The sequence below is a fragment of the Microchirus variegatus genome (genome assembly GCF_963457635.1).
Source record: "Microchirus variegatus genome assembly, chromosome: 7".
Lineage (NCBI taxonomy): Eukaryota > Metazoa > Chordata > Actinopteri > Pleuronectiformes > Soleidae > Microchirus > Microchirus variegatus.
The window spans coordinates 10416161-10440135 of NC_139808.1; the positions used below are offsets into that span (position 1 = coordinate 10416161).

At 42.9% G+C, this 23975-nt stretch overlaps 1 protein-coding gene across 1 annotated transcript; it reads right to left on the reverse strand.

The window, feature by feature from the left end:
• Window positions 1-1958: 1958 nt before the first annotated feature.
• Window positions 1959-23600, reverse strand: anks1ab (ankyrin repeat and sterile alpha motif domain containing 1Ab; the record flags this gene model as incomplete). Its single annotated transcript, XM_083892649.1, has 11 exons — window positions 1959-2078; window positions 5918-6094; window positions 6644-6781; window positions 6968-7051; window positions 7142-7213; window positions 7405-7542; window positions 10316-10486; window positions 11024-11131; window positions 13931-14077; window positions 16212-16310; window positions 23394-23600. 11 exons carry the CDS (start codon window positions 23598-23600, stop codon window positions 1959-1961), a joined length of 1461 nt encoding a protein of 486 aa, XP_083748775.1.
• Window positions 23601-23975: the final 375 nt, after the last annotated feature.

Here is a 23975-nt window from a genome sequence, read left to right on the forward strand (position 1 = left end):
TGCTGTTGTCCTTGGTAAAGTGTTGTCGTCCTCCTTGTGTGTGTGTGTGTGTGTGTGTGTGTGTTTGTTGGTAGCAGTGTTCAGTAATTCTTGGATTTGTTTGAGTTCAGACATCAGTGATAAATTCACGACCCGTCCGTCGTGTCGTGATCATGAGTTCTGTACAAATGCGTTTAAAAAAAAAAAAAAAAAATTGGGGAGAAAAAAAAGAAAGGGTCGTTTTGCTGCATGTTGCTGAATTGTCCTTGACTGATAGTTTTGTCCTTGTCGTGCAATCTTTCCCATGCTAGCAAAGCAGCCTCCTCACAGAGCCTCACAGTGGTAGATGCCTGGTAAGACAGGACAGGCTACAGATGGAGAAAGGGAGGGGGGGAAAATCATGTCTTGAGGCAAAAAAAAAAACCTGCCCCTAAAAAATCAAGTAAACCAGTAAATAAATAAAAAGAAAAGATGAAGCTTTAAAACACAGGTCTATGAAGGTCTGCTAAGGCTTATGATTTGATCATTTTGGGGGGGGAATGCTAATTTGCTTTCTTGCACAAAATTAAAGGAAACTTTTAATAACCAATGCACACTTACACCACGGATATGAAACTACAGCTAGTTTGTAGCTAGCTAGCTAACTTAGCAAAGTAACAAAAATATTCACAAAAAACCTGCAAAACTCGACAATTAACTTAATTCTCTTGAATCTGAGCTCCTAAAATTGCATAGACCGTGTATTAGTCTTCTGGTTTGAAAAGTAAAGCCCTCGCAGTAAGACGAGAGTAACAGCTAGCCACTGGGGGGCGACACCGCAGGCAGCTAACAAAAAAACTCGAATTCAATTGAAGTCTATGGGAAAATGAGCCCACGTCTCACTTGATATAGAGTAAACATTCTACTGTGGAGTTATTGGTCTCAGTCTTTAGTTTCAGGAGCACGTGACGTGATATCACCGAACGATAAAACGGCGTATAAGAGTGGACGCTAGTGTGACTGACGCGTAGTATCGTCTAGTAAGTGCCCGTTTTCAGTTGATGTCTTTGAATTTCTGGTTTTGAAAGCTGACATGGTGCCAGTCAAATCAGCAATGAGAATTCACTTTTTAGACACAGTCTATGAAAAGTCGTAATTTTACAGGAGGTTATATAGCGTTGACTCTGAAAAATATAGGAATATGCAGCCTCGGAGAGCTGCAATCTCACAAATGGCTCCGAGCATAAACCTCCATATAAAGACAATTTTGTCATCTTTACTTTTATTTATTGACCTTTTTAGACGGCAGCTGCTTTATGCTGCACAGACTTGACTGTGGTATCAACATTCTCTTTAACTCTCTGCAGGGAAGCAAAAGCAAAAGCTTCAGATAGTTAAGATACAGAGCAAAAAAAAAAAAAAAAAAGATCATGCTTGTTTTGCCTGTTCAAAATCCCAATCAAATTAATGTATTAATGTTAAAAAAAAAAAAAGGTTTTGAGGTTTTTGAGGCAGATGCAAGCTGTCAGGAGGAGGAGGAGAAAGATGAGGAGGAGGAAGAAGAGGCAGCTTGGTTGAGAGAGCATGGCCACTGTAAAATGAGATCGGTCCGAGATCATCCGTTCCAGTGCTCTGCCATTGGCTGCAGCAGCAACAGGTGAGAGAGGCTGCCGTGGGGGGGCGGGGGTTGTTGGGGGAGGCACGGGGGGGGGGGGAGCCGCAGGAGTGTTCTGTCATGGTGGGTGGGAGGTTTTTGGCGTGGATTGCTGGGCGGGGACAGAGGAGAGGGTACGGGGAGTGGGCAGCCCTGAGGGATGCTATACCATCACAGTGAGAAGGCACGGGGCTTGCATGTATACATATACTCTATGTAGGTGTGTGTGTGTGTGTGTGTGTGTGTGTGTGTAAAAGAGAGATAAATGAAGAACCAGGGTAAAGATGGCAGTATGAGTGGGGTGCAAAGGGGCAGCGGTAAAAGGGGGTGGGTAGGGGTTCCGGCCTCAGAATATGGTGGTCTCGTACTTGGTGCTGACTGGGCGCCTGTTGGAGTCCCGGTGGTCCAAGAGCCAGGTGGTGCTGCCCAGGGACTGCATGTCTGCGTCCATCTCCAGGGGGTCGATCTGCCGAGGAGGGGGGGGAGGTAGGGTAGGAGGGGGGGGGGGGGACGAGAGGAGGACGTGAGACGGGCAGCAGTGGAGGCCACATCGCGCCACACGGACACGTCCTCAGCTCACACACGTGCATGTGGATTAGAGGCAACACTCCAGTGATCATGGCATAATCACGGGGGGGTTTAACCCACAACATGGATGATGTCTGACAGGAAATACACACACACACGTACGCAGCAGTGAAACCAAAGCTAACGCCATCTTAACGTGATACTGATTAGTACTGTTGTTCAAAAACAACACAAAACTACAGCAAGTGACAGAACATGAGCAGTCGATTCACACCACTTACGCTGATTGTTGTACGTAAGGTTTAGACTAAAGGCTAACATTTGACATTCCCTGCATGAATATGACACCTTTGCTTCAGCATGTATTTAAACAAAAGTTAACAGTGATTACATCAGGTAAAAGGAGAAGATTTAAAACAACCCAACAAAGACCACTTAAACCATCTTATTCATGGAATAAACCTCACTGGCTCAATTTAGCCAACAGTCCTCATAACGAGAATGTTAATCACTCTTTCCCAAAAGTGTTTAACCACAGAACTCAAACTAACTGCATCTTAAAAGGTTAAAAAAAATATATATGGAAGATGAAGATGAGAGATGGGGAAAGTAAAGGGATGAGGAGAACGTTCATGGCTGAAATATTAAGATCCACAAAAGATCGGGAGGAGAAAGGGCTTAGCAGCACCCGGATAAGACGGATAAGAAGGAAGGGGGTGGGTGGGGAAAGGTGGGGGGAGGGGGAGGGGGGGAGTGGTGTGTAAGCAGATGTGTGATGATCGAGGGATAAATAGAGGAAAGGAAAGAGAAGGACCTGGACTCCAGGGCTAACAGAGTGCAACGGTAGGAAGGAAGGACGGTGGGTAGTACACGTGTGACAGTGACAGCAGCGGCATTCGAGCAGAGGTGCACCCTGGGAAGGAGGAGGACCAAGAAGACAAGAACAAAGACATGTTAAAAAAAATGAGAGAAGGGAGAGAGGGGACAGAGGCATTTTAAAGTCATTGCACGGACACAATATCTGCGGCAGCGATTGTTTTCACCAGCTCAAAGCGATCCGAGGGTGAATTATTCTGGGGGGGGGAATTCATTCTATCTTCTGGTGTTTACAACTAACCTTTACTGATTGTCCGAATGTAGCTTAGCAACCTTAGCTACGACAAGGCGGGAGATTCAGAGTGTCATTTTCCTCGTATAACATGTGCACGTTGACTTTAAAGGAATATAACGTTGAAGAGACCACAGAAAAGGCCACTTAGACCTGTGGAAACCAAAATGTAAGCAGTTAATTCATCCAAGGCCTTAAGGAAACATTCACAATGAAAAATTAGTTTTTGATATCGCAGCAACCTTGACCTTTGACCCCCCAAAATCTACCCACTTCATCCTTGAATCCCTATAAAGGATTACCTCAAGATGTTCCTGAGATATCGCGTTCACTACAAAAGAACATATGGACGAGCGACCGTAGCGCGTATAACGCCTCCAGCCACGACTGTCGCAGGTGCAGATGCATAAATACACACAAAGTGTGAGGAGGAGATTTAACTGCATCTTTATCTGCTCCAACATAAGCTTCCCTTGTTGCCTGTGGAGTATTTTCTGCCCTCGCTTGGATTGTGGGTAAACATGGTGTTGTAGAGCATCGAGTCAGGATTTGGACCTGAAGTGAACGCTGAAAGATTAACTGCAATTTGCATGTATGTGAAAACCACAAGCTGGATTAGCAAGTGGATTACTAATAAAAGAGAGATTCTGGTTTGCCCGTCAGGATGGCGGTTCCACTGGTTTCCAAAAAATTGTCAGGTTGTATGTACAGTGTGATGCCCATTTTATAAATTATGATGTACAGCCAAAGACTGTGAACATATCTGTCGACCTGATTTTTTCACCCCAGTGTGGCTCAGATTTGGCTACATTGCCATATAAAAATGACAATTGTGACAATGAGAATAAAATAATTATAAAACAGTGCATTTGTATGCAACTTTTAGTGTGAAAAAGGGGTCTGAATGGACCATTGGCTGTAATGGTAAATTCAATTTCTCTGACTCATCAGCTCATCACCCTATACCTGCCCAGCACAGGTCCTTTTGTGTATTGTATATTGTGTAATTAGCATGTCTGGCCTGAACTTGCACCTTCCTGCAGCATCCGCAGGGAGTTGGATCCCCGATGTGTCTACAGTGGACAAAGAGGTGTAAAAACATGGCATGGAAAGGTAGACTCCTTGCCTATTAGAGGAATGCGAAAGGGGAGTTGCTTAGGTATAAATGTGGAGGGCTCACTTTGCTCTGGGTCTTTCTCCAGCTAGGATCACTCCTGTGAAGATAGACCGTTTCCTTGCAAAAAAAATAAAAACTTGTTTTTTAAATCTTCACATTATCAACTCTAATAATCCTGGTTAAAAAAAAAAAATGTTTGGACACCACTGATTTACATGGTTGCATGTTTCATCATGAGCTCTTGATCAGGCTCCACCCCCTCTCTTCCAAATATGGTTACTACTGCTCTCTAAACCCTAAATGACCAAAATCCCGAGCTCAAGACTTCAAAGCAGCAAGTTCACAAACCACTGGACGATATCCAGACGTGGAAAGTAATGAATTGCATTTACTTGCGTTACTGTAATTGAGTAGGTTTGTTTGTGTACTAATTTTACTTTTACTTATGGATGGTTTACATATTTTATTTTGTCAGCGCTTTAATTTGAACTTTTACTTTGAGGACATTTTAAACAAGCTACTTTCCCCTACTTTAACTTGAGTAAATTTTTTGAAAATAGTGCCACTTTTACTTGAGTAGAATACCTCAGTACCCTTTCCACCTCATGGTGGGCTGATCAAACGACTGCAACAGTTTTCATTTTGGGCCTCAAAATGAGATATTGATTAGCCTGTTTGTGTCTACTTGTGCCTGAAATACAAAAAAAAAAAAAAAAGTTTAGGAAGAGAGTAAGAGTATAGGAAATCTGCCACATCACTTTAAACGAAAAGACGAGATTTCAAAGCTCAACAGGTGTAACTATAAGGTGTGGAGTTGAGGGCTCAGTGAAGAGTCAATAAACTGTGGAAACTTTAGTGAAGCTCCCTATTTATAAAAAAAAAAAAAATAACCAAAAAACTAGAGGATTTGGTGGCATTCGCAAAGCGCTAATAAGCAGTGAAACAAATTGCAGCAGATATGTCTCCCCGCATCTCATCTGAAACCTTGACAAACAGCCACAGTCATTATGCCGCTCTGTGATTACTCCATATATTATTCTCACAGGCAGGTAGTAAAACAAAGTGATTTGTGCCTCTGCATAAGCATGTGGTCCTGGAGCAAGGCAGGCAAGCTCCCGGCTGTGCAGCTTTTCTCTGGTGACAGTGAGCAGTGAACGTTCATTACATGCAGCCCGAGAGGTCAATGCATTAACGCGTAGCTCAGGGTAAACGTGAACATCCAACGCGACGCACTCGATCAGTGGCGGATGGGTCCAGTGGGGACGGAGCTCAGAGGGAAAAAAAAGTCCCAGAGGAAATCACACACCTGAGTGTGAGCAGCAATTCATTCATCATCACATTAATGCATATGTACAAAAAAGAGAGTTGGAGGGTGTGGGCAAGATGAAATGTGCAGCTCAGTATTGACTCATCACTTTCTGAATGGGAGTTGCACAGTGCTGTGTTTCTCCTGTCCTTACTGTCACCATGTGTGTGTGTGTGTGTGTGTGTGTGTGTGTGTGTGTGTGTGTGTGTGTGTGTGTGTTGTGGTTGTTTGCAGGGTGGTACTCACTGCTGATCTCCGCATGCTGTTCCACGACTGAGACACCGGGCGGCTGGCTTTGGTCTCCACGACCTCCGACACCATCGACGAAGGCGGGACAAAGTGTCTGGCCCTGGACTGCATCGCCATCTGATAGGCCACCTCAAAAGCCTGTCCCAGGGTGAGGATGATCTCATAGGTCTGAGTCTGTTTGAAGATGAAGTAGAAGAGTGTGTTACTGTTAAAATAAATACAAAACACTTCATTAGAATCACGGAAGCAAACATTTAACCACTTCCTTATATTTCAGCTGATGTCAATAATTACAATTTTCATATGAACGTACAGTACTGATCTTGTTGTCTGGATAATTACTTACAATTATCCAGGAAAAGATAGAAAAGACCTCATCCTCCTCCTCCTGAAGCGACTGTTTTTGTCGACTGCTCAGTTATAGCAAAGTTTCCCTGCAGTTAATTGTGTCTCCACAGCCGTCCAATCCGTCAGAGACGAAACGCTGTAATCAACCTTTTACGGAAGCTGAGCTGCAAATGACTACATGATCTGTGGCCTGCACATGGAAATGCCATGCATAGCAGGAGGGGAGTGAAACCATTTCATCAAGCCAATCAAGGAGAAGACGTCTGTCTGAGGCGCCATGCAGTTTTGACTGCAGGACTGCAAGTCTTTACGGTTATATAAAGGATTTCCATGACAAGGTTCTCGTTCAGTTTTGCAAAACGAAACATCACTCACCACTTCCACAGTGCTGAAAACATGGCAGAAGTGGTGGCCACTCTTTAGATCCTTCGTTATGTAAGCAAAAGTACAGAGGTCATCTGGGTCCTGGGCAGCGCACGAGATGTTCCTGATCTCATGCTCTGCAACGATGGTCTGACGGACAAAGGCAGGAAGTGAGTTGCTGACCGGAATGTGAGACCGCTAACGGAGGCCGACAGAGTCACTGGGGACGTTCAAGAACAATAAAGGCAGAGACACACACACACACACACACACACATACACACATACACACACACACACACACACACACACACACACAAACATACTTTCCCTTTACCTTTGTGGCTGCATCAATGAACTTAACTCCTCTGTACGTTATGGACAGGATGACAACTGGACCCTTTCTTGAATCCTTCGATTTCTGGAGTGGAGACAATACAATTAGCACAGTGCACTGCAGTTTAGAAAGAAGACTCTTACCTACACTGGAACTGATGAGGGCAATATTTACCCTAATTTTAGCGCAGGCATCTTGTGTGGATTCAATCCCTCGTAGATCCCTGATGATCATTGATCCGAGGTACTGGGAGAAAGAGACAATACACACCAGGCTTGTGTCAAACTGGAAGGACAAACTGGATGTACCTACAGGTATAAATAAAAGTAACCTGACCTGACATTTGATTCATGCTAAATATCTAGCAGCACTGTCACTGTCCATTTTAAACAGTCTAATGTAATAAAAAAAAAAAAAAAGAGTCAAGCGTGACTTACTGTGGCCTCGTATCCACAGGAGTCCATGATGAGTTTCTCAGGCTGGTGATGCCAGGCAGACACCGTGGCATAGGTAGCGGACTGGCTCGGCGGCCGGAGGTTTAGACGAGAGTCTTTGTGTCGCTCGCTCTGTCTGTCCTGCAGAGGAGTAAAATCATTTGTGTGGTGAACAGCAGCACTTGCAGATGTCCGGTTTCTTCTCTAACTCTTTAACTCTAAATGACAGACCCTGCTCATGCTCCTTGCGCTGAAAACGCACTTAATGCTCCCATAGAGTGGTCCTATCGCTCATATATGTGAGTTATGGAGGTCTACTTACATACATTAACTTGTTTTTATGGTAAAAAAAAACCTCCTAGTTGCTGAAAATTAGCCGATAGAAATCTCTCCTCACTGAAGCTCTCGTCAGTCGCACATTTTCAGACTGAAATCTCAGTCTCTGTTGTGATTGGCCAGCCAGCATAGAGCCTTCCCAACTGTCTTGTGATTGGCCAATACCTGGAAGTGACATAATCAGCACACCAGCTCTCAGAAGCACACAGCTCCCCCCTCTGGAGCAGTGGATGCACTGCTACTCATTATCAAAACATTGTTTTAACAATGTTTAAAAATAGCTTATTCACGACTTCCCGCTGCAGTCCCTTTTATGACTTTGACCCGGAGTCAGACCCAGAGTCAGAAGACACTGTCGCTCGTGAAACACCTCCACAACGGACGTTATTCTTCTTCTGCGCTTCAATGTACGCAACCGGATGTTCACGGACTAGTGCCCGGAGCACTTCTCCTAGTGCTGTTCAGGAGAACCGCTGTTTAAGTAACCGGACCGGGTTTTTGTTTGTTTCGAAACTTCAGGACTTTGTAAACAAGGTGATGACGCACTAAAAAAACAGCATTAATTGGAACATCCGGTCCAGGTCCGCTTTAAATTCTTCTACAGAGCAACAGAGAACTGATTTATATGTGTCAGATCTCCTCTCTGTCAAAGCTTTTACAGCTCGGTCACTACATGACCTCAAAGAGAGACTTTCCTCAGTATATTTTACGTTGGACCAGAACTGGAAAGGAGTCTCGCTCCAGTCGAGCCTGCGCAGTAAAAGACTTGTGACTGCTGTAAATTAGCATGAATGTAAGTGAAGTCCGCCTGCTCGGCAATTTTCTATTAGCCCTGTGTGTCATCTGCTGATACACACATAAATATTCATGCTGCGGTTTGGTGCCTTCAGGTCAATGTACACTGTGCTCAGCTGTACCATAAATCACTTGTCAGAGTAAAATATAATGATTACAACAATCCGCCAACGTTTAGAAATAAAACCTGATAAGTATTGATTTTATATGCAGTATCCTGGATGCTGGAGGGCAGCTCGTACAACATTTGTGTTTTCTCTTTGGCCTCAGTGAATCAGGAAGCCGCCGCCATTGCGATCACTTCACTGTTTGTGTGCATGACCTTCAGCGAAAAGCAAAATGTAATCATTCAGACGCGCCAAGTTCATTTGCTTTTACAGACAAAGCGAGACGCACAAGAAGCGGATTAATGTCAGTGAAAGACGACTGCATGACACAGTTTTATGTTTACCATTCGTCACACGTCATTGTGTTATTTCGCTGAGGTTTAAAATCCACTCGTATATCAGTGTTTCTTGTAAAACTTCATTAACTGATAAAGTATTGAACATGAATGCAAAAGTTCAGTTTCACTTGAACTGAATGTCGGTAATTTGCATATATTGTATATTTTGTCCTCGGGTCGTTAGCTAGGCTAACTAGCTAAACATCAAAAACAGAGGTCTCAAACTCACAGCCCCGTAGCCCTTATAGCAAGATAAAAGTTATTTCTGTATGGGGTTTTTTCAGTCTTGTATCAAGTATCTTACCAGAAAATGACTTTGGTACACGTGCGAGACACTTTTTTTTATTACTTAAGTAAAAGTCTTTAAAATATATTAAATATTACAAATATATATATTTACTGTACTTAAATATCTAAAGTAATTTTCTGACATAAAATGTATTAAGAGTTAGGATTTAGGCATGGTCGCTCAGATGTAGGGCACGTTTTCTTTCAACTGGAAGGTTGTGGGTTCAATTTCTGGCTCTGCTAGTCAATGTGTGTCCTTGAGCAAGACTAGGAAAGCTCTATATAAATACAGACGATTGCCAACTCTTCTTCTTCTGATTTTATTTGGTAGTAACGACTAAGTAGTGGAGTAAAAGTAAAACTTGCAAGAAATATAAATAACAAAGTAAAATACAAATACATACATTTCGTACTGGAGTATTTGTACTTTGTTACATTACAACTGACTGGTTTTATGTAATAAATTAATTTTGCATCTCAAATACATTTGTATTGTAAACTATATATTGTTCTGTATCAGTGCAGACACTTATAGCTCATATTGGTAATTTCTTACACTTGACTGGCCCCCTACTGGCCAGACTAGAGGCTCCATGGCACCAAAGTCATTTGAGTTTGAGACCCCTAATCTAAAATGTCTCTTGAACAATGTACTTTTTTAATCAGGGGTAATGCTAATAGGTTCTAGAATATCAATGACCTCTTTAAATGTACGTTTAAATGTATTTCATTAAACCAAAGTCATTCCTACGATACAACAAAAGAGATAAAAAGTACAAAAGATACAGAAAAATCTCGGATTGGTTGACAAAATCATATTGTTTCACAAGGTCATTCAACAGTAAATTATTGCTTGTTGTTATTGTCTCCTGCCTCCAGTCCAGTCCAATGCTTTTCTTGATATACTTTTTTGGCTCTGCCCAATAAAATCTGAACTCAACCAGTAAGTTTGTGATGGAGCCACAGGACTGTTTTCCATGTCGTCGCTCACTGACAAGCACTGGGAACAAAGTTTCCCTGAAGTTGTTAAAAGTGAAACGAGGAACTCACGACAGAGCGCGGCCTTTCACTGTACGACCGCAGAGACACGCTACAGTCCTGGTCCGCTCCTCGCCGCCTCCGGTCCGACTCAGTCAGGGGCAGGAGCATGTCCATGGAGCGACTGGTGTAGGGGTCCATCTGACTGAGGGGGGACGTGGTCTGGGACAGGAGGTCGTGGAACTGAAAACACACAAAAGGACACAAACACAGTACAGATGAACGATTGGTACGGCATTGTCTTCACTGGCCGCTTTCCCTGATCTACATCCAAGCTTAATCCTCGACAAAGAGCTTCTTCCATGGAGATTTTTTTTTTTTTTTTTTTTTAAAGCCCAGTTTAATCTGCCTGGTAAATCAGCATCTCACCGTTGTGAGCATCGTAGTATTCATTCCAAATTAAAAAAAATCTGCGGCAGAAAGAAAAGGATCCATTTTTGGCATATGAATGCAGAGTGCCACGTGATGCTGTTTAACTTCCATTTTAAGCTCTGTTTGCACTGAACAATGGAACTGTGTTGCAACACACATAAACACAGAATTTATATTTATATATCGGGTATTAAATGTCATTATACTGCCACTTTTTGCTAAAATTCTATTTGAAAACACTATTACTGCCTACAAAAGAGACTAGAAATAACATAAATAGTACTACACTATAGTAAATAGTAAATAAATAGTCGAAGAAAAGTGAAGTGCACTTATTCACAATCTTACCATGATTGGGGACATACGTCGGGACTTGGTGGGAGCTTCTTCATAAGGTCTCTCTGCTAAAGATGCAATGATCCTCTTCCTGTGGCCCAGAGCGGTTACCTTAATAACCTGAGGAGCAAAGCATCAGAGCACATTATGATGATGCAAACTCTCCTCTGTGCAATATTATATGAGTACAACACGCACTGGCAAAGAGTCGGTATCATGCAGCGCTCGGAGGCAGCCGCCGCCGTCCACGAGCCAACAAAAAATGTCAATAATTCAGCTTCAATCTGTTGAACCATAAGCTTAAAGTACTTCAGTGTCTTCGTCCCAGGTCATTGCATAATTCACAATCCACTTTAAAAGAAGCTATATATATACATATATATATATATATACATATATATAATGCTTAAATAACACTGGTTTACAATCAAATTGAAATAAGCAAGTGATTTTTCATTAAAGACTAACAAGAGGGTCCGTAGTAGGTGAGAAAAACAAATAAATGATCTGCAGGAAACACTGTTTAAATGTATGCTTTAAATTGGCAGTGTTTCAACACCTGCTGCACACTGATCTGTGGTGTCGGTGTCTAAACCTTTCCACAAATGTCTTTTCATGTGGCGTGGCTAAAATCCTCAGAGGGACGGAGACACGCAGCTCAATTTTATGCGGACAAAACTCATTATCTCGCTACTGTACATTTGCATAATTGGCTATTAACAGCCGTACTCGTCCTGTAAAGGTGGACATCGAGTGATAAATGTTGAATTTACAATTACTTTGCTGGTACAAAAATATTCCTACAACGGGGCTCATGTGCTTCTTTGTATGACGGCTTCAATTATTTATTCCAGTGAGAGGCAGAAGAGGCAACTGGTCTGTGTTCTGGATTCCTCATGCCACTTTCATTATTCTCACGTACAAAAATCCCAGAGAGACCAGGAAGCTTGAGCTGTGTTAAAAAAAAACAAAAAACCAAGAAGCTCTGAATTGTAATAAAGAGCCTTGGGAATGTACAGGAATGAAAACCAGCTCGTAGATCCTCCTGATGTTTGACACTCTTCGCTAAAAGATGCTGAAAAGGATGTAGGAAATGTAATGGGCAAAGTGAGTTCTGCCAAGACGCTCAGAGGCAAGAGTTCTGCTACTCTGCACACTGAAAGTAACGTGCCCTGCACTCACACCCATCTCTCTCTCTCTCTCTCTCTCTCTCTCTCTCTCTCTGTGCTGCATCGCAGTCTGCTGAACAACATCGCTCAAACACTGCATATACACTACAGTATGTTTGGCTGCTGCTCTCCTGCAGCTGCTCATGCTACTGCGGCTGAAGCCGGTTCCTCCTCCATTTGCACTACTCACAACCAAGCACACATGGATATGGAGGGGAAAATATGAGAATAGTAAACATCCATTTTTTTTAACTGTATTGCACAGCAAAGGCTCTTTATAAAAGAATGGATGTGGTCTTAACTCATTTCTCACTTGATTTGCAACTAATGATGTTCCCCCTTAGAGTTAAATAGAGGCACATACGAGTGTTGTTTACATGCACAGTTTAATCGAGCTAAGGCCGTAGTCAGACTAAGACAGTCAATCGGACTACTTGTCGAGTCTGACTTACTGACTCCGCCTCAGTAGGTGGCGCTGTATTTCCCTCTATAAGCTAACGCGTATCGAATCCGTTTCCTGTTGAGGAAAAACAAACAGTGCTGTGGTTCTAAAGCGTAAATCTGGTCTCTCCGTCAGACCAAAAGTGGGTCTTCTCTGTAGCTTTTGCGCTTGTGTTGTTTGTTCTTTTGCGGCTACAGTACTGCAGTTTATACGCCGTCTCCTTGTACGTCAGGATTCAAAGATCGGGGAGAAAATTTTGGTGCATGCACAGAAGTCCGACTACAGTCCGACTAATGGTGCGTTCCAGAGCCCAAATGGGATGTGGGACTTATCCTACTTCAATTGTACTAGCTCCTACTCCAAAGCGTTTCCAGGCAATTGAAGTCGAATGTTAGAAAAAATGGGCGATTGCGGCGCTTTTCGCTTTATATTTGAAGAGGCATTTTGACTGTCAGCAATTCAGTCTACGTACAAACACAAGCGAGCCGTCTATGTAAAAGCGATACATATCTATATGTAAGTATACTTTTACCGTAGCCCTACATATCTTCATGCTAACAGATAACAACGACATAATATCACACCATAACATGAAAATCAAGTTGTGATAAAATTGCTGTGTTTAAAACAACTCTACACGCAGACAAGTAAAATTTATAGCTTATTCGTGTGACTCCATGGGCGCCGCCATTATACTCCGACTTAATTTTGGTGATGTGGGGGGTAGTTTGATCAGCCCCGACTTCGCTGGTAGGAGGACCCACTTCGACAGGCATTCCAGTGCACTTTTTGAAGTTGGAGGTAGGATAAGTCCCACGTCCAACTGGTTTGGATGGGCTCTGGAACGCACCATAAGCGTATACATGCAGAGTAACTGGACTATGAATCGCATTGTCCAGGCGTGTTAGTCCGAATAAGACGAGCTCGATTTGAGTCAGACTAACTGACACATGACATTAAGAAAACAGAATTATTGTCTTAGTCCGACAAGCATGTAAACACGTTGAATCACAGCTGGTATTGTCCAATAGGCGCCTGCTGCAGGTCATGTCTGTGAATGTCGCACTGGTCACATCGCAATTGTCGAGGATTCACAATAGGGTTCTTCTGCAACCAGAAGACTACATCCACAGTCAATGCTCCACACATAAATACAGAAAACAATGCAGAAAAATGATTGTTCGTATAGAAGTCAAGCAAATCTGCCAGTGCCCATGCATCAGGGCAATAATCGTCTCATGCACGAGCCCAGAATAATAAGATAAAAGTAAATGTATTAGATCAATAATGCAAGGTGTTGCTTCTTACATTGATGATCTCCAGCTCCCACAGGTTCTTCACACACTCGAGTGTGCGGTAGCCACTTGAAAGGAAGTTGGGCAGGTATTCATGCAGGCCAAGGCCATCCAGCCACGAGGCGAGAGACGTGCTGCCGTCACAGCCCAGTGCTTTTACCTGCGGAGAGGAAAAGAGCTAATGTAAGAGGACCAGGTATTTGTACAAAGATAATAACTTCAAGTAGGAACAAACGGCGTACGGAATTCTCTTTTTTTGTAATTGTAGCTTTAGATCTACAGTACATGTGCAAACGTCTTAAGGCAGCACAAGCTCTGCTGTTGACTGTGCTGATGTAAAAGTATGATTTTAAGTCCGTCACACACATCTATGTCCAGTGATTTACAGCAGCCATTTTCAGCTTTAAAGATTAGAACAAACAGGTTTCAATGAGGGTTCCACTCCAGGTGTAACAGAGCCATGCTCCTGTTATTGTTCAAGTGACCTAGCCTGTAGAAGTAGTTACTTTAATATTGCACACATATTTTCTGTATTTTAAAAAACTTAAAAGGTCATGATAGATAGGCAAATGATCCGCTATGGTGACTCCTAAAGGGAGAAGCCGAAAGAAGATGAGGAAGAAGAAAAGGTCATGATGGCAGCGTGGAGAAAAAAAAAAAACAGTCTGTGCACTGCTATTTGAGTACTGCTGCTGTATTGGAAATTCACTACAGATATTTTAAGTCTATAAATATATTAAATATATTCCTGGCCTAGCTTATCTATAGAGAAACCATCAGGTTATTAGCATGCTAACAGGCTAAAGCAGCGGTTTTCCCACAGCCCTAACTATTCAACAACATAATTTCCCCTCGCAATAAAACAGAAATACAGTTGATAGACACTACATCATCATTGTGTGTGACTGTGAGCATGAGTGAGCCATAATTTACCGATATACAGTCCATGAACCTGCTCCACCTTTGACCCCTCTGTTATCTGTGTTAGCAGTATTAGCAGTAAATATAGCTAATGAACGGATGGGCTTTCCAACACATTACCAGGTTTGATAACTGTAATTATTGTCCTTGAATCTCGCTTTTGTCCATGTGGAAATATTATCCCAGTATAGTGTAATGTGTTTGTGACTTAATTCTACAGCAAAAGGATTTTACATTTACTCTGTGTTGCAGAAGTTTGCTACTTTAGCTGTGATGCACTCCACGTGAACTTCTGCTGTTTCCACTCGCTGGCCCCCTTATTTTGGTGCGACTACAAGTTAATGCAAATATCTAATCAACCAATTACATGGCAGCAACTCAGTGCATTCAGGCATGTCAGGCACAATCTGCTGAAGTTCAAACCGAGCACGAGAATGTGGAAGAAAAGGAATTGAAGCGACTTTGAATTTGGCGTGGTATTGCAGGAACTGCTGATCTGCGGGAATTTTTTAACACACAACTATATCTCGGTGTTACAGAGAAGAATAGAGGAAATATCCGGTGAGTGGCAGTTCTCTGGGTGAGAATGCCTTGTGCAGAGGCGATTCTAGAGTCTGTAGGGGGCCCTAAGCAAAAATTCCCAGGGGGCCCTTCCAACCAGTGTTCATCACCCTTATGTTACAAATAATCTAAAAATGTATGAGTTCAAAATTGTTTTTTTTTTCAAAATGAATGAAATAACATGGAAAAACCTTGTAATTAAAAAGTATGTGAAAATATAAAATGTAAAGAACAATAAAATACTGTAAATAACTTTTCAGAAACTATATAAACTTAGTAAAAAAAAAATACATTACACTGTAAAGAACCCACATTATAAGACAATAGAAATATATAGAACAATAAAATACTGTAAATAACTGAAAAACTTGCAGAACGATAACTTCACACAGGTTAAAGTGAGGTGGGGCCCCTTTAGGGAGGTTTCCTACTGAGATGTCATTGCAAACTGCCCCCATTGTTGTTTAAGGGGGACGGGGAGGCGGCTGCTCACTGCACATTTCAGTAAAAACAGCCCTCAAGCTCCGAGTGTCGGGGGGGGGGGGGCCCCTATCAGCTCGGGGCCCCAAGCAAGTTGCCTGCCTTGCCTGTTCACAAGCTGCGCCTCTGGCCTTGTGGATGCCAGAGGTCAGAGGAGATGATGTCAGGTAACGAACCTAGAAACAGATGAGCTACGGCAGCAGAAGACCACACCAGTCATTTTGTTATACGTAATACCTAAGAAAGTGTGTGCATATTATATCTATACCTACCTACCAAATGTTTTTGGCTTATCAAACAAACTACTTTCAGTAACTTTGCATCCTCTTTACCTTTGGCAAACCGCGTGCTGCGTGGAGGATCTTCTTTCTGTGTCCTGGGTCGGTGATCCCAAGGTCTCTGAGGTCTTGGTCCTCCATCACGTTACTTCCCTGCGTGTGCACAAACACAGGAGACAAGTACAAATAAACACATTCACACACACACACACACACACACACACACACCCAGACAAACACGCACACACACACAGCCATATACAGATATACAATATGGACATAGAACAATGCAACAGAGGACAATAATGAAGTCATTTAGTAATGATGCACCAATATTTGGCTGACACAGATATCAGTTTGTTTTAAATCTTTGAAAAAAAATCAAAAATGCAATCATATATAACTTGCAATACTTTAGAGTTTTAGAGTTCACGTAGCCAAGATAATCATCAGTGCCTGCATTTAATGCCATTTTATCCCTAGTTTTTAATTCACACTGGCACGAACAAAGTATTCGCGAAAGACACTGAATGGACACACAACGACGTCAAAGGATACAACATAGTACGACATGCAACGCAACGTCCAGTTTGCATAAAACACATGAAGCACAGGACATGCACCCCCGCACAGCCCCACAGATATCTGACACATGCAGTAACGGCAGAGTGGGAGGACAATGAAGTCAAATGAATTGTGCCTGCCAAGAGTTATCAATCTGATGTGGTGTGACTCCACGTGAACAAAGCCTTGATAGCTGCAGCAGCATCTACACACACACACACACACACACACACACACACACACACACAACCCCTTCTGCTTCTGCGTTTCCACCAAAAGGAAACGGCATAAACTCCAAGAAGGCGCTGACATTTCTCTCAACTTAGGAAACAGAAACAAAGCACAATCATCGATTTCCCCTCCTCCTGTAATCGTGACCGATGAGCAGATTCTTGTCTGTTTCATGTTCGCAGCTCCCGTCTTTGACGTCTCATTCCAATTTAACGGCGGTAATAAAGACACGCGGAGAGCCTTGAAAATGTGGAGCTAAGCGTATTTTTTTTTCTCCCCTCGGTGGAGCGCTGCAGATTAATTCTCTCTGGCCGAGATGGTTAAAAAATGCTCGGCTGTCTTTAGTCAGTCGGCTCTCACTGGACTGGCTTCAGAGCACGATGCAGCAGAATTCTTCAGGCCTGTGTCAGGGTGAGGTTGAGATTGCTGATTGCTCGAATAAAGGTCAAAATAAAGCTGCGGTCTGATATGAGGCAGGAGGCCCGAAAGAGATTCTTCATTTTTATTAAAACAGTTTGAAGTTTTTAAGTATGCACCGGGAGCCCTTGTAAAGTTATTATTTCATGCTGCATTTAAAACATGTGACAGGGATGCATGGTTCAGTTCTTAAATAGCTTATGAGCTATGGAAGTTTGATTTAATCTGGAATGACTTGCAGATGCAGCCATGGCATAAGTCCTTTATCTCGTTTAATGCACTCAGTTAATGCAACAGTGAATTGCATTTGATGGGAAAATCGAATTGTGTTATCTGACATAACAGTAATCTGTCAAAAAAAACAAATATATATATATATATATATACTGTACGTATTTCAAGTGCTACAGTATGTTCTTTCTGTTCCAAATAGAAAACATAGCATCTGAGAAAAAGGGGGGGTCTGCAGAATCGGATGCAATATTCATGCAGGAGCGATGTAAATGTATGATGGAGCAGTTCTGGGATGTTGCTTGACAATATGGCTCATTGCCACATTAGTTTGGTCATCAGAGCGGCAAAAAAAGCCCCAAAACAAATGGTGATAAAATTAAATGTGTGGGCATGAGGGCCAGTGTAACGAAAAGCCATATGGGTGCCCCCAAATGTGGCAGAATGTAAGAAGCTCAAAAACGATAATCATCGTGTAAAATCGGTGAGAATGGGCTCACAGCTGCGCATAATTTATGATCCCTCAAAAAGCTGCATCTCAGAGCAATCATCGCACGCAGAGAGAGCCGTGCCAACTCCTGCGAGTGTGCCCGCTCTCTTGCTCTTAGAGGCGGGACGGAGGAAACTTTCCAAGCTGCACTGTAGATCTTCGGCTAGTGACAGGACAGCAGCGGTGGTGGTGCAGGTACAGTATGGCCCTGTGTGCACCATATTCCTGCCTCTGCAGAATTAGACTGTGGAGGGTTTTCATATCTCCACAGTGAAAAGACGGATAATAGATGTGGCTACATATTTCAATGTTTGCTTCCCCCCGGCAATTTCTATCTTCCTTGTATTTTATTTGAAAGTTAGGGACTGAGAATTTGGAATAAATGCTATGTGATGCACCCTATCTTTTTTGTTGTCGGTAGGGAAACCTCATTGTAATTGGTTTATTTATTTACCAACACACAGCATGCATTACCTTATGAGCAGCAAGGACCACCTATTTGAGGGCTCCTGATTGGATGAAGTGCTGTGTGAGTCAGAAAGTTATTCTAATGGCCCTTTTCCACAATAAAGTCGTAGCACGTCGTCAGCGCGGCTGCACGGAACTGCTGTGCCGAACAAAGCAGTTGTTTTCGGTGAACTGACTCATTAGAATCAGTGAATTAAAAAATGATTAGTTCAGTACTTCCTGCATGACTTCCTGTCACTGAACTAAAATATGGCGGAAAGGGTTGCGATCTGGTGAGTGCTGTCGCTAGCAGACTATTGAGATTGTCTTCGCTAAATGTCGGAGATTAAAGGTGCATTATGTAATAAATCTAAACTGGCCATAAAAATCCTCCTAATATGTCACAGAGACTCAGGAATAATGTTCATATAACAAACTGAACTCACCAACAACAACAGTACAACCAAAATATTTGCATTAAAAAAAAATATTTTGCAGACTGCAAATCATGTTTATGTTTTGAAATCATGTTTTGGCATGTGGCGCCACCTACTACCTCCGTCTACCAATCATTGCAGTCAGTAGAGTCTCAGCTGCCGAGCAACCACGGGTTGCCAGTTACGTCAGAAAACGAAAACTAAAAGACCTTGGTATTTTGAATTTGAATGTAGTAACCATTTTTGGCCACAATCTTACATATGGCATCTTTAAAACCTGTTATTGGGACTTTTAAGTCTTTTTAATGAACATCTACAGTTCGGCATTGTTTGGTTTGATTCTTGTGTCAGACTTTGCGCTCATGGCTCCTCCAGTGTCATGATAATCTGTCGATGTCAGGTTTTAGTATCGGCTTAGCTCACTTGTAACTTTGTCAGAGCAGGTACCAGGGACTATATAAACGCATAGAGTCGAGCCGAGCCGAGTCGAGTCGCGCGAGAACTGTATCGTGGAAAAGCGCCATACTTGTATTTGCAGACCCTGACGCTGAGGTCCTGTTCAGACCTGATGTAAACATCTGCCCTCAGTGATCCAATCCCATGTGGATAGTACTGCCACTGCTCGCAAGAACAAAACGATGTTTAATGAGATGTGTCTAATGTCATCATGTGTATATTTTTGTCCGTGCGTGTGTGGGTGTGTGTGTGTGTGTGTTTCTACGTGAGTGACAGTGAGAGAGAAAAGAGACAACAGGCCGCTGAGTGAATCAAAGCTCTACTCTGGCTGCTCTAACGTTAAATAGGATTTAACTCTTGCGAAAATAAATAAATCATACGGTGATCAGTCTTACTATTGTGGCAGTGGCTACACATAAATTAACATATGGGTGGTGATTAACTGCAGTGGCAGCTGAGGAGACTCTGTGTCTCTAATGCATCCTGGGTATGGATTGTGCTCATGCATGCTCTGGAATGTGGCCTGAAACCACCTCCAAATGTGTTTTTCAGAGGACGAATTTTGCAGCCTTGGCAGGACATTTTCCAGTTTTTGGGATCAATAAAGATACATTGAATGTGTATCTTTCTAAGTTAATACCAGGTCTGCATGGGGTATGACACTCATGAAATCTCTAAGCAAGTATTATAAGAAATTATCGCTTTTCAAACTTTGGTTGATATGTAAAACAAGTTAAATGTGCTTAAAATATGGTTTATTCACACACTAAGTCTCAGTACACTGCCTCTACTGACCTTTGTGCAGTGGATCCCACAACTAATGTTTAATGTTCAAGTTGGAGTCAGATTGATCACATGTGAAGCGAGGCTATAGCGGAATCTCAAAGGGCACAATATTAAACATTCACAATGTCTGGGCTGACTACGCTGACCTTTCCCTTGTTTGTAACCTCCACATCCTTGTAAATATCCGTGGGTAATTTGCCTTGTGAAGCTAATGATTTATCTCCTTGATCCATCAAGTCCAGCTGACACATTAGCCGCAGCATGGAAATGAACATCAAAATGTCTAATGACCCATAGTCCTCATCACACTGCCGTGTGCAAATGCTGTTCAACAAACACACACACACACACATATAATGTGTATGCCTCTGGGGGGTGATTTTTTTCTTAAGTGTATTATTAGATGATGTGGCTTTAGTTTTGCACGCGTAGCACACAACATGTTATTGTAAACATTCGTAATGAACACTTATCAGCCGTGTCTCGATTCAGAGGCTGCCTCCTTCTGAGGTCACGGTCTAACAGAGGACCACAGAGGCTGAACCGCGATGAGACTGAGCTTTGGTCTTTGCTGGATCTGATGCAACTGATCTGCTAGGTTGCAAATATGAGTACAAAATCAAGTTTTCGCGAGTTAATTGAACTGAATGTGTTCTCCGGATATTTCTGTCTTCTTTCGAAAACATTTGTCACTTCAGTTGGGTCAGGAACAAAACACCCACTGCATAGTTCTTTGCTGTGGGTTTGAAAGCCCTGTTTGTTTTGTAGCAGCCTGTGAAGTGGGATGGCCACTGTACCTGAATCAGGCTTCACATGCACACTCTGAAGGAGGCAGACCCTAAATTGAGACAGCTTGAGAAAGTACCGAAAATAAACTCCATCCTGGCAGTTAGTGGTTCTCTGAATTGCCCACACAATTAGTGCATTACAGAACCGGTCCTCGTGTCGACGGTAAAACTGGATCGCTGCAGACAACTCGCCACTTTTATGTGATCAGTTTAACACCATTCTGGTTCTATTTTCAAATGAATTCTGAATATTAGTTCAGAAAATGACCTTGTTTGTTTATATCTTGATGATTAACTTCTTTCTTTTCTGTGTCTGTTGCCTTCTGTGATCGTCTCACTTAGGGCCAATTCCAATTCCTATCTTAACCCTCAGTCTTAACCCTCAAGCTCAACCCTTAATCTTAACTGGCCCTCAAAACCAAGTGTTGAGGGTTATTCTGTCACTTAGAAATAGGACACCCCTTAAATGCAGATACGTCTTCAGACTGCAGGGGGCAGAATAACGCGAAAGCTGCGTCCAGTCTGTCAACTCCAAAAAAGAAGAAGAAGAACACATTTACGTCACGATTATTTATAACGATCCGTTTGTCAGTCAAGTTATTAGGTTGTCAGTTAGTTATAAGATGATACTCATACAAATACCACAACCATGGACATATTCAGCTGACAGTTACCACACACCACAGTTTATTGAAAAGTAAACGATCGCAAACGATCACTTGTCCGCACCGGCCGGCTATTGACAAAAGATCGTAAAATGAAAATAAATGTTACGCAACGATGACGTCAGTAATCCATAATATGGGCCTAAACTAAGATAATACAATGGTTTTCATCATTTTTATATCTCTATTAACAAAGAAAATACTTCATTTGTATCGCACTCGCTTCGATGCTTTCGACGCCATCTTTCTTATGGGAAAACACGCAATGCATTCTGGGTAGCCCTTGCTCCCAAGGGTGGTCTCGGAAAATCTCAATATTGAGGGTGATACAGCCCTTAAACTTACCCCTCAACTTAATTTTTCTGAGAATCAGGGCAGCACTTGCAGTAGAGGGAGCGTGCATTTTTGAGATTGAGGGTTAAGATTGAGAGTTAAGCAAGGAATTGAAATTCACCCTTAGTTGTACATACATTTAAAAACACTACTGTCACCACGATGCTCACTATCTTGTTTTGTTAACTGTTGTCTAACATTATGTGCAATATGGAAATGAGTGCAAATCTGCTGTTATAGATGGTGTTATATAGTGTTACAGTGCACCTTTAAGCTTAGGGTCACCTTTTAAGCAAATGCAAACCGGGCTTCTATGTGCACACACTGCATCATAGTGAGGGAGCATGAATCCACGCCATCCCTTTGCGAACGCGACCCTCGTTCCCTCTGAGCCTGCTGGTCCCATTTATCTGAGCTCAGCTGTGACAAACTGGTGTAACACGTAACTCATCGTGCCAAATGTCGAAGTTTAGCCTCTGAGGATGGTTATTTAGAGACTCACAAGTCCGGGAACTGGAAAACATAGATGATGTTGACGACAATCATCGCCAAAAAGGCTGTATCAAGTTTCCTTGTAATGCTCATTTCAGTGGAACATGATAATGCCTTCAGTCCAATAGCAAACATCCTTCGAGCTGCACTTAAATCCCTTTATCAATATCTGACAGTGAGGTGTTTAAAAAAAAAATGCAAACCATTCATGCCAATTATTTTCTATCATTCCCAGAGTCACTAATCTGTCTAATTTTCTTTGCAAAAGTCGACAAATCAGGTTTTTTCGTAGTAGTTTTCCCTCTACTTTTACATTTAATAATAAATCTGTCGCCAAAATGAATATCTGCATGTAATGGGAATCCAAACACAGTCATCACACAGTATATATTATACAACAAGAGCATGCTACTGCAGCATCTCAGGCAGGCCAAAGACAATGGGGGCTGCAGATTTCATGAGCAACCATGCAAAGTGTATTCAGATTAAGGGTTTGTTTGTCTGGATTATCTGAATGTTTCTACACAAAGTTAAAGTCCAGTAGCTGTAAATCAGTACAAGAAGAGGGGTGAGTGACTGCACACTGAATGACGTGGCATGATTGGGAATGCTGAGGTGGGAAAGTGAATGGGTTTTGGTTGCAGCCCATATTCTTTTAAAGGGATTCAGTGAGGGGGGCCATAAATGTTGGCAGGGTCATGTATCACACAGAGGTGAATGAGTGAGGGTGAGGAAAGGAGGGGAGGAAGTGAGAGACAAGCGTGGTTGGGGGGGGGGGGGGGGGCAGAGAGAGCAGTGTGATGACATAAAAAGACAAATGCAGCTCTGTTGACATCAGCGGAGGCGGAGTGATGTAGAGTGGAAGTGACCCCTGGGATGACATGCTGCAGGTGACTCACCATAAATCGTAGGTCGTCAAAACCATTGAGCAGGAACTTGCTCTCGTACTGCGGCAGCCCCACGTGCTCCAGCCACTCTCCCACCGGCTGGTCCAGGGCTTTACCACAGGCCCCATCTGCCGAGAGAGGGAAGCGCTTCAGCAGTGAGAAGCCGTTCAGCCGGTAGCAGCGGCACTCGGAGGACGACACATGGCATTGCCACATCATCCTCGGCCAGCAGAGGCAGAGCCGAGTGCAGCAGCACCAGGCGGGGTGGGGGGGAGACAGGGTCCAGGCCGGGGGGTGAGGGGCTCCCACGGTACAGGCGGGGGCCCGGCTAAACTCAAACAGAGGAGGAGGAGGAGGAGGAAGGGGGGAAGTGGTGCAGGGCCAGCTCAAGCCCTGCAGGGGGGGGGGGACTGACTCTAGGCTAATATACACCCACAAGTGTTAGTGTGACTGACTTGGAATTTCAGGTGAGGGTGGAGGTAGTGCAGGGAAGGAAGCCCATCTCAAGACTGGTGCTGTGAGTGATGTTGGACCGAGCCACTACAGCATCCTCCAACAAACAGGGTGCACTAAACATTCCTTCAGTAAACAGAT